We start from the raw sequence: 12,590 nt of genomic DNA, 5'->3' as shown, positions 1-12,590 counted from the left end.
TCCGACTGTTATAGAAATAATATTCATTAATTTTGAGCTTATATTGTTCTAATATGCTTAATTTAGTGACAAATAGTGATGTATTACATCAACGTGTAAATTTAACTACTTACTCTCCGTTTAGCAACAAATATCCCAGTTACTTACCCTGAACAAATAATTGATTTTTATATTATCAAGAGAATAATTGAGCTTTAAGCAAGGTGGCAGATTTCTTCGCAGAATGGGGAGGGGGCAGTGGGGGAACGTTGGGGGTGATGCTATTCCTCCAGTTAAGAAAATTCACATAAAGCATCTTCCACTACGATATGTTGCATAGACACCCCCCACCCCTCCGCACTGGATTTTCTCCACGTTGCCCAGACTGGGCAAAGCATCCCCACAGCCAAGAATTTCCACTTCGAGCTCTGGAGGGCAGAGAAAAATTTCACATCTTGCCCTTCGGTCATAAAAACCCATTGTTTTAAAAGTCATAAAATTGAAATTACATTGAAAATACAGTTGCGTTGTTGTCAAGTTCACTATTTAAATAGAAACTGAATTCGACTTGCTTCCTTTCCATAAACATCTACCAATTTGTTGAAGAACAGTTCTTTACTTTCTGTACATTTTCACGATTCACATATCAGAGACTTCTTAATCCGTTGTTTTTCATGGCACATCTCTACTATGTTTACACGCTACATTTTATCTTCGAATTCTATGAGCGGGCTCCGTGGGAGAGTGGTAAGCACAGCGCGCTAGGACGCCAGGGGTTCCGGGCTTGAATCCCGGCCTGGACATGGGTGTCCTTTCATCAATTTCTTCATATCATCACTCATCCTCATCTTCGCAATTAGCCAAAAGTAGCAGAACTGCAAGTTGAATAAGCCAACTCAATCAATTAATCGAATTTTATGAAGTTTTCCCAGATATCTCCCGAGGGTAGTCGCCCCCGCTCCCCTCTACGAGCACCCTCGGTATTAAGTAATAATTACAGACGTATGTGCATATTGTCAATACCAAACTTGTAATTGTCGTTTATAAATCTAGAAGTCTCGATAAGTTTTTATTCTTATGAACAAGGAAATTGTACAAGAAATCAAATATATGGTTATATAATGTTCTAAGAACATTACATTAATCTGCTTACCACTTACAGTGACCCTAGAACAAGGTTGTAATTGTAATAATGAAGTATAGGAATTACATCCTTTTTTTGCTTTTGAGTGGCATTGCTTGTAAGATGATATGAAAAGTAATATTATGGAAAGTTCATCGTAATAACCGATTTTATTTACCCAGTTAATCTTGTTCCAACATAATTGTTTGGAAAATAATGTGAAATAAAAACAATATCCTTCTAGTAAATCAAACCTTTGTTATGTGCACTTTCAGTTTGTTAAATGAAAACAGTTTCTTTTCCCGCCAAGTTTACTCACTTGCATTTTAGAAAAGCACTTCCTTAACCCTTGCTTTCGTCGAGTTTTGTGTACAGTTACGTTGTATTTGTGAAAATTGACACTTGTGCTAAAGTCATACAGTTTGAAATGTGGTTAAAACAGATACGATGTGTTACTTTTAACATAGCAATGAATGATGATTAATAATGGAATAAGAAAACGCTCATGAAGTTCTGCTCCAAACCTGTTTAGAACCTGGAGGCGGCCATATTGAACAAGTTCTATGATTTAGCTATGATGCGGAACTTGTCGGACACCCTGTATAATTAAGTACGCTTCCGATTACATGCAACAATCATTATTTGCAATTAGACAAGTTATTTGCCTTTTACAATTGCATTGGACCTACATTGAATCTGTAATAAGGAACTAAAGGTGTTCCATGTTCTTCGCTTTCGAATACTGTGGCTTGAAGGAAGAAAGGAGAAATAATCTTAGCACAATTGATCAAAACAATCCATTTTATTTGAGTAAATAATATTGAATTCAACATATGTGTTTGCATAATAGTTTACAAAAAGCAAAACATATTCTGTACAATAAACGTTTGCGCTGGTAATACCGTGATATTTGAATCCAGTTTGTCGAATATTTAGTTGTTATGCTCCTTTAACTTTAATGTTATCTAATGTGTAGTTACGGCTCTGATCGTATAGAGTAAAAATGTCAAAAGTGCCACGTGAAAGTATTAGAACTCCATTAATTAATACTACAGTTCGTTTGCAAAAAAACTAAATCAAGTTTATACTGGGTGTATTTTATGTATAAGATGAGTAATTTACATTTGAACTCAATAATTTTGAAGTGTAACAAAGTTATATGACCATAAATTAGGCCTTAATGAAACATTTCATGGTGTTATTTTGGGTGTTTGGGATCCGGAATTTTTTGTTTCGGATCCGGATCCGTTTGGCCACCCCACATGAGCGCTTCTTTGGAAAGTAAGAATGTGTTTATAACATATTTTTACCTGATAATATACATATATATATAGTGTGTGCGCGTGCGCGATTTGTAATTAATACACTTATGTTAGTCTTACACTTTGTAATTTAATAACACTGCATATATTATGTTTTATTTTAATTTTTAAAACTGTAACTGTAGAATTGATTGATTGATTGATTGATTTGGTGTTTTAAGTCCACTTTATGCACAGGAAGGCTAATCGGGACTGGACCTACAGTTTAAAGTGGGATCCGAACCACTATGAGCCTCCACCGGGTATCGAACCCGGGACCCCTTGATTACAAGGCGACGACGCTACCACTGCACCATCGGGGAGGTCCCCTATAACTGTAGAACAATTGTATAATTTTTGTTTAACATTTCTATCTTGTTAAATGTATTAAAGGTTTCATCCTGGAATGGAATGTCTCACATTTATGTGTGTTTCCATTTCCAATATACTCGAATGAATACATATTCGTTTCAATGGCAATTACAAAATCACCTCTGACATTTTATGTTAAACAAGTAAGATTATTTTTGTGCACGAGTGTATTAGCCGATGCGTAGCAAAGTATTTTAGGAACAACACTTGAAAAAAATCTTGTAGGACTAACTAATGAAAAATAATACCTTTTTAAGGTGTGGTGATATTATAATGGGATTGAGATACGAAACTCTCGGATCCGGATCCTGATCTGGAACTTTCGGATCCGAATTCAGATCCGGAACTTTTGGATCCGAATCCTTTTGGCATCCCTAGTGTGGATGGGAGTGGATAGAAAAATTAGGAGGATTCCTGGGTAAACTTCATGGTAGGAAGGCCAATAGTCAAGAGTGGCTTCATCTTGCCCAGGGTAGAGGCATTGAAGACCTATGTTGCTGATTACTCTCTCGAAAAATTTGATATCAATTCACTGATCCTCTTTTTCCTGCTTAAAAGAAAGGTTTTTCCCATTCATATCTGATTGAATATGGCGGTCTTCAAGATTTCTTTCAGCTTGATATAGGTATGTACTTCCCGTTCACTTTGGTACTGGTACTCGGGAGAGGATAAACCGAAGCCGACGATCACCAATCACTGGATTGACCTCCGAGGTCTTAAGACATTACACCTTGGAATTTTATTTCCGGTATATTTTGAACGACTTGATGTATTCGATTACATCCTCATGCACCTCCAGAGTTGCATAATGCCTATCTGTGAGACCAGTTTACCTGAGGTGCTTCTCAGGGTGCACGGCGTTTGGAGAAAGTGACTCCTTGCATGCATTCAATAGAATGGGGCACACACAAAATGTGCTGTAAAAACCTTTGTTGATAAACTTCAGACGTCCATATCTTTCTCACAACCAAAGTTAGGTCAAAAGTAACACCATCATTGTTTTCCTGGAAACAGAGCAATGTTAAACACGTTTCATGACCCCCATTCCCATTTGAAGTAGTACCAGCCATGATTATTGTCTAGATCAAAAGTGACAGGCCGATAACCAGGCATGTCTTTATTTTATTAATTGTCATAAAAAAATAGGTGTTTCCTTAAATCCATTTTATCCATTAAAAATGGAAACTCACTACATGTAGGAAAAAACTCTAAAGTCCAGTATAGGCTATACCTATTTTTTAAAAAATATAACACATGTATAGTTTTATTTGAGACAGTGTTCTTCTAATTTAACAATATATTTTGCTATTTATATTTGTTAACGAAAGTATATAAATAAAACTTTAAATGTGATTCCTATTTCATATTATTCTATTTGCTAAGTTTCTATTTTGATGTCTCTATTAATGGGAATTGCATGTTTTATTTACAATTTCTAAATGTGCATCATTGACAAAATTTAATTTGTTTTGGGAATAAAAGATGTGATTGTGTAATTAATACATGTAAATGAGTTACTAACTTTTTCTGCGAGACTTACTTAAAAAGGTTCCCACTTGGGAACTTGTTGCTTCACTGCTGTGCTCTTTTGATTTCTGTCATTTCCTTGCATGCCGCTAGGAGCGCCAATGTAGCCAGTTCATCTGCTGCGTGCGCTGATGTAAGTTATCGCTGTCGCAGTAGTGGGAGCCAACCATGATGTGCCTGTCCACTCTGAATGTTTAGTTCATGAAGAAAGTACATAATTGTGTGCGTCTCTTTGATTTTTTACGTCAATACGTGTGTACGATGTATGCCTCACTGAAACATTTTTTAACCATGTGTTTGTTAAATTTATGGTGCTTTGCTAATCCGGTTGTTTCTGGGATTTGTACCCAATGGATATCTCGGCAAAAATGAAAATATGGGATTAGGACATATACCGCATGTACAATCTTGGCCTCATAAATCCTCCCACAAAAAATTTCCAGGGAGGAGAGTTTTTGTTATAACAAACAACAGATAAGCAATTTCTTTTAATTTCAAATATACTGTACTAAGAATAATATCGAAAACACACATAAATTTGTGAAGTTGTGATTATTGAATGCTTTCTCTCTCAGGAGATCAATACGCACAATAAAAGTAAATAAAAAATGCAAGAAAATAATCACTATGAAATGTAATTGATTTATATTAACATAATCACAAACTAAACAAAAACTTACACAAAATAAAACCACTTCAACTATTTCATAATTTATTAACATCTTTAACCAGTTAGTAAAGGAATTAGTTAGCCGCTATACAATAGCTGATATGCATAAAAGTAACAAATTAATTTTCTTCTGGGACTCCGCTGACCGGAAGCCTGGTTAGGGTGAGCATGGACCCGACATAGTAGTATATATGCACTCTATGATTATTGTGAACAAAACACTGAAAGAGCCGTAGGATTCATAAGTAAGGTATTGAGAAACTTTTTTGAAGAACGCAGAGTAAAATGAAAACAAATCCTTGTAGCCTAGTTTTAGAAGATACGTTTTTGCAACGAAAGTCACGGGAAGAAATTTTCGGAAAATTGTTTTGTACCTCATGTAATAGATTTGTATATAGGAATGTAATTAATAAATAACGCAAACTCACTTTATGTAGATGAAGATGGGCTTCTTCGGCTCCGTCATCTTGTTTGTCTGCATAGGTATATTTCTTTTTGCTGTAGATTTTTCAAGCGCATTTTTCTTCTTGGAAATCAATTTATGTAACTGGACACATGATAATTTATTAAAGACTTTGGACTACGTCCACGCATTTAAACAAAAGAATTATCAAGAAAGTACATATGGTCTTCATCATTTCTGCTTACCCACCCGATTTCGGGACGTTAGTACATCCCAACGAAACTTCTCAAAACACCGTGACAAATTATACCATTCCGGGACTGTCCAGGAAAATCTGGAGCATATATAAACCCTACACAAGAGGTCTCGGGAGGGGAGGGTTCCAGTGGAAGAAGGTCCACGATCAGGCCAGCCTTCAGTAGGATATACAGCTGAAAATGTGGAACGTGTGAGAAACGTAACTCAAGAAGACCCTCGTGTTACTTAATGTTCGCATGGTATCACATGTACTGAAATTGAATAGGGATGACTTATGGGCCACTGGGCAATGGTTCCTCTTGCATGATAATGCAAAGCCCCATACTGCTGTATCGGTACCCGAATATGCGGTCAGACATTGTATCCCTGCTCTTCCACATCATCCATATTCGATTTGTCGCTGTGTGATTTCTTTCTGTTTTCCTGTGTGAAATTGTAGCTGAAGGGATGCAACATCAAGATATTCCAGCAAACTGTGACAGTTGTGTTGAGAAGCATTGAAGAAGATACTTTTTCTGCATTCTTCCGAGACCCCCATTAATGCTGGCAGCTGTGTGTAGATAGAGGAGGGGACGGTAGTCTTTGGCAGGAGCAAGGATCATAAGTTGGTGAGTTGAATAGGCATATATTATTTTTTACATTAGTCCAGGAATTTTTCTGACACACATTATATTCCATGCATCTTCCTTTCTCTTTAATTTAATCATTATGCTATTACTCTCAATATAGGTATAATTATTCTTTTATCACCTTGAAATTAAACAGCTTTTTATGGATGATGTGTTCACTTGTATTCAATAAATGATAAGTGGAAAACTTACGAGTTTTAGTAGTAAACATACTGATACAAGTATATTACAAACATATATTGTAATGGAATTACAAAGTTTATCTTGTTATGTTTAAAATCAATTCTTAATTCTTCGTTTAATCCATTTGCGAAAATAAGCAATATTTGTGTAAGCAGTTGGTAACCTGGATACACCACATATGAATGCACCAGTTACTTGAATCGCTATTCCTGCCAGATTCCCTTCGCAAACAAGTGGATCACCAGAATCAGCCTGCCAAATAGATATTTTGCATGATTAGAAAAAAAATCATTAGACGTTCAAGACAGCATAAGCACAAACTTTCTTCAAATCATTTTTTTGACATAAATATAATTTCTGTTTTATTTTCCACTCTCACCAAGGTGTATATGCAGTGAACCATGTGGATTAGATACAGTTGAACCTGAGTTATACATATGTCAAGGTGAAGAGAAAATAATAAAATGTACATATAAGGTTGCTCATTTTCCTTAATTGAGGAGGACAGTGATTGGATAGCGCCCGATGTACGACCATTATAGACTTGGAAGATAGACGTGACAACGTCGCGTGATGGGACACAAACAACAGAGCTGTACAGTGAGAACATTGTTTTTGACCGTGCTGCAACTAACTACAATAAATCTTCAATAAATATCGTACTACGATTAAAGTGAATGCTCTCAAACTTTGAATATACGTGTGTGAATAATCGGCTTGATCACGAGTTTTTACGTTAAATGAAATCTCCATTGAAATAGTAATTACAGTGCTTTGGTTCGAACACTCAATATTTTTCTTGGAAGGTTCTTTAATGAAATTTATATTTTAAATTGTGCGTGAAGTGACTGCTACAAAACGATGTCGTAATTTACGTAACGAACCTTCAAAAAACTTAAACTGCGTTAGTAAAAACAATTGACGAATCTAAACAATAAAATTGTCGTGGCGATTCACGACACATGTTGATATTCGTCAGTGTTGTTGAAAATTAAGTATATAAAATTCGAAACTACCAATTAAAGAAATTGTTGCCCTTCACCCTCTTCATGTTTTTGATTAAACGTAGATATTTACAGATAATTGAAATATAGTTAAATTTGAGCATCTAGTTTTGAGTTGGGTAATTAAAATTAAACTGAGTTGTTTAATGTTGACATTGTTAATAATAATTGTTAAATGTACGAACGTTGCGAGTTACCTTGAAATATTTACCGGAGATCAACCACTACGTGGACATCTTGTTATAATGTTACACATGTTTATTTTTATTAAAAATCTACGTTGAAAAAATAAAATGAATTAAGTTCAAATATATCTCAGGGTAGTTCCGTAATTTCACCTGAAATGTTAATACAACACACTTTACGCATAATAATATGATTGGTGGTGGTATAGTAGATTAAAATAGAGTAGTGATGTAGTTAAATCTAAATGGGAATTTCTTGGAACAGTGTTCTACGTGAATTAATGGTTACTCCAAAAATTATTTATTTGTTTGTGCCCAAGATTACAGCATTGACTGTGAGGTTCAATAAGAGTCTTAAGGCTGTCCGTAACCTCGGACCAAAAGCTTCAGAACAAAAGACTATTGTATTCTACCATCAATATAAGCAACTCCAGGACCTTAGGCGCGTTTCCAAATAAGCGACAGAGTAGAACGTCACACAGTGATATGGGCTGTCACCTACCCTTTTCAGCATTGCACTTCACAGAGCCATTAGTACAATTAACAAAAGGCAGACTATATTTACCAAGACTAGTCAAATCTGCACCTACACAATTAGATAGTAAATATGCCTTCTAGCACTACCCTGATTTTTCGACCCCTCAGAAAATCGAATCGAAACCTCAAAAACTCACTTTCTCTCCACGTTCCGCGCCTCATTTATTGCGCTGATGATGTTTCACGGCGCAGAAAAGCCGGTACGAGAAAATTCACTTTCTCATCCTTGAAGTACGAATGCACCTTATCGTAATTTTTTCTAAGTCCCGGCCAAATGTTTATATATCGTGACCTTTGTAAACCTCTCGCGAACGATGTGATATTTCTGCCACACACACATATGCGCGCGCCTCTCATTATTTCTGTATTGTGACGCAAGCAAACGAACAAAATAATAATTGTTGTTTTTTAGGATTCCTGGCCCCTATAACCTCGCCAGGGTGCGTGGTGGCGGCGAAATAATCACTAGTTTGGATTTGTATTGCGAATGCTGCCAGAAATTTAATCAACGTTGTTCGTTCTCGATGCTGGAATCTTACGTAGATTATTCCCTGAAAAACAAACTGATGATCCTGTGCGAAGCCCCCCAAAAGCATTCGTGCAATTTTTGATGTTTGCGTGGATAGCGACGCTCGATCGATTGAATTTTTCAGTCCCTATAGAGAAATTGTGTTCCATCGCTCAACGCAACGTCTTCGTCACGGACCAAACGCTTTCGAAACGATCCAAATTTTCTGCAAAACGTTCGAGAACGAATTCCAAAATATCGAATGTCGCCCGAGAGTGGGAGAGAGAAATTGAAATCGATTTTCGATTCGATGAGAACATCACCCCAAACATTAACCATTCAGGAGCTTGCACGGCAAGAACCCGAAAAAACTTCGTCCAAGATGCAATTGTTTTCGCACAACGTACGAAGCATCTTGCAAGCGTTTCCGAAATTCTCGTCGTTTAACGATGCAATTTTGGAGGCGATATGTACGGGTGATGCTGAAATCGAACGTTCGTGGCTTCGAAACCTCACTCGCATTTTCTGCTCCGAACCTGCATATTGGAACGATTCGCAATTTCGCTCGCAAGCTTTTTGTCTTTCTTGCAAGCGTGTGTGCTCGATTGGGGAGCAATGTTATTTTTTCGAGGGAATTACAATCGCAAGAAATAATTGCCGTACTGCCCATGCTACCCGCTTCAACAACAACCCCCCCCCGTCGCCGCCGCCGCAACAACGGCAACTCCTCCCCGAACCTATTCAGCTCGCATCCGCTTCCACCCGAAGAGATTCTATTTTTTCCACCTCCACGGTCATGAACGAAGAATCCACCGCATCCCTGATAACAATCCAATCGGAGGAGGATGCGGTGGAAGCGAGCCCAACAACATCCGCTTTGGAAGTTTATCTATCCACATTATGCTCGACCAAAAAAGCTGCATTGTTGCACGTGGAATTTTCTAATCTTTTCGCGTATTATTTTTATGGAATCACAAGCACGAAACAAGTGGATGCTTTGTTTCAGGCATGGTTGAGTTTCGTGCTGGTTCTCGCAGAGCGGAGCCACCTGTTTCTCACGCAATTAGAGTTTGGCCAAACCCCTTTGGGATCGAAACAAACAAAAAAAAAAAAAAAAAAAAAACGCTCGTCAACTTGCTGTTTTGGAATTTTAAACCACATCACCCCTGACGGGCGTGGAAGAGGCCGAGGAAATGAACGACAACATGCATGGGTGGAACTGTCAACGCCCGTTCATTTGCCATTTTTGTCCCACAGGATATTGTGTGCATCAAAAAAGTCTTTTGTTGAAAAAAAAATAGGAAGTATGGTATTGTTCGCTTGTACCAGGGCAACACACACACGCATGAGTGAATCGGTCAACGGGGTTTATTGCTAGGACATTGTGTTTTAACCAAGGGGTTGCGTGGGGTGGGGGTTCCTATATAACGCACCAGTTTCTCTTTTTGTACATCATTATCATAGTGAACGTCAATCGTGGCAGTTCAGTATTCTTAATTGTTTGTCTGATAGTATACATATATATCATCGTGGAAGTTTTAGTGAGCTACAATTTTTTTTTGAAGTCTCTCTATCTCTCTTGAAAGGTGAACGTCAATCGTGGCAGTTCAGTATTCTTAATTGTTTGTCTGGCAGTATACATATATATCATCGTGGAAGTTTTAGTGAGCTACAAGTTTTTTTTTTGAAGTCTCTCTATCTCTCTTGAAAGGTAAGTTTTTTTTGTTTTTTTTCAAGTGTGTTTTTTTTTCATGATATATTTATTTTGTTTTGTGTCTGACACACACACATATTCAGAGGAGTCATAAAAATTGACACACACCTCCTACAACAGTGCACACACGCGTCTAATATATATGCACTTGTGGAAGGAAAAAAAATATCTAGCATTTTTCAACTTTTTTTTCTTCTGTTTCAGTGCGCTTTCCCCTACCACCACCACAACCCCCCCAAAAAAATTTGACGTATATAAATAACAGAGAAAAAATGGAATCGCAAGCAGGCCCCTCCGGTCTTTGCGGGAAAATGACGGCATGTCGAAACTGTGGGAAGTTGATTTCCAAATCGAACATCTCGAAGCATTTGAAAAAATGTCGTCTACCGGAACATGATGTCGTCCCCCAGGCAAAGAAATCTCGCACTGATGTGCATGAAGGCGGTGCTTTGAATAAAAGTGCACGCATCATGACGTATAAATCTGGAAGTGACGAAAAGTGTGACTCGGCCACGTTCCTCGACAATGTGAAATCTCTGGTAGTTGATAAATTACGAGATTGCCTCATTAATGTTGCAGTTAAAATTCATCTCGTCTTGACCCTGCTGTATGAGAAAGTTGTCTCGTCCGAGTCAAGCACTTTCAGCTTTTACGTAGGGTGTGAAGGCTTACACGATGACAATAACGAGGATCGTGACGAGATAGTGACACGGCTATTTGAGCACCTGACACAAAAACAAGAAGACTTTGAAGGTCGCGGAAGTGGATGGAGTCTTTGCGGTCGCAGCCACATGTTAGAGCTTCGAGTGTGCAATTTCAAACCGTTACGCAGCGCTCAAAAAACAAAAAATGTTGCACCAGACATTAAAAAAAAAGACGTGTTAAACATAAAAAGTAATGATGCGAAGAGTTTCTTATGGTCTGTCATCGCCGCATTACACCCAGCTAATAATAACCCCCAACGTCTGTACAATTACAGACGATACGAGAAGAAATACAAAAATGTGATAAAAGGAATTTCCTATCCTGTGGAGCTGAACAACATAGATCATTTTATAAAACAATATCGAGAGGAAAAAGGAGAAAATATCGATATTTCTGTGTTCGGGGTTGACGATTGCGGCGATATTTGTGTGTTAAGACCTGCGAGAAGCCAGAATAATGTAATTCGACTCTTGCTTGTAGATGGCCGTTACAGTTTGATTCGCAATTTTTCTCGCCTAGTCGGAAGACAGATCACCAAGGATCACGATAAGATTGAAATTTGCGATCGATGTTTGAGAATTTTTCGCGAGGGAAAGAAGATGAAAGAACAGCACAAGTGTTTTGGCTCCGTGAATGCAGAACCCGAAGATGTCATGCCGGAACCCGGAACCAAGATGAAATTTCAGAAACACCAGGCTCTTCTCCACCACCCCGTTGTCCTTTATGCCGACTTTGAAAGCTTCCAAGTTCCCATGACGTCTTGCAACCCTGATCCCTCTACCTCAAGCACAATGCAAATTTTTCACCACGAGCCTTGCAGTTTCTCCATTTACGGAGAAAAATTAAATGATGTCATCTTGTATTGTGGACCTGATGCGGCAAAAAATTTTGTTAAGAAGATAGCGGAATGCGCAAGAGAACTTGCACCCAGCCTGAAAGGCTCTTACGTTTCTCCACCTGCTCTCACGACGGAACAACAACGGAGACATGACACGGCGACAAGATGCGCGGAGTGTAACCAGGCTTTCACCCCAGAAAATCACAAGGTCGTGCACCATGACCATCAGAATGGATTATTCCTGAGCACCATCTGTAATTCCTGCAATCTTAAAATTAAGGAGTCGCATTTCGTTGCCGTGTTTCTGCATTACACGGAAAAATACGATACGCATCTGTTCATCAAAGAGTTGTACAATATCACGACTCGAATCAGCATCATCCCTAGAACGAGCGAGAAGTATATTGCAGTAAGAGTGTGGATCCCTCTCGAAGAAGGAGGAAGTGTGGAAGTTAGAATCCTGGACTCTTACAATTTCCTGTCCTCCAGCCTCGCCACCCTTGCATCTCAACTTGGCGACGAAGATCTTGTGGCCACCAAGCAAATGTTTTCGGGAGATGAGAATTTGAATCTGTTGCGTCGCAAGGGCGTCTACCCCTACGAGTACGTCAACGATTTCGACAAATTTGACGAGACGGGACTTCCACCCCGGGA

The 12,590-nt window shown here is 38.2% G+C and overlaps 1 protein-coding gene across 1 annotated transcript in view; it reads right to left on the bottom strand.

The window, feature by feature from the left end:
* Positions 1-6,189: 6,189 nt before the first annotated feature.
* The window catches only part of LOC145988223 (trypsin V-B-like), a 46,229-nt gene continuing 39,828 nt past the window's right edge, over positions 6,190-12,590 (bottom strand). The window contains exon 8 of the mRNA XM_083123070.1: positions 6,190-6,697. Within this exon, the coding sequence (XP_082979196.1) occupies positions 6,542-6,697 (156 nt within the window). The 3' untranslated portion in view covers positions 6,190-6,541. The remainder of the gene's footprint in view (positions 6,698-12,590) is intronic.

Source organism: Lepisma saccharinum, chromosome 5, assembly GCF_977018435.1.
Source record: "Lepisma saccharinum chromosome 5, izLepSacc3.1, whole genome shotgun sequence".
NCBI lineage: Eukaryota > Metazoa > Arthropoda > Insecta > Zygentoma > Lepismatidae > Lepisma > Lepisma saccharinum.
The sequence above is the reverse complement of the archived record's forward strand: the minus strand, read 5'-3'. Positions and strand labels throughout refer to the sequence as shown.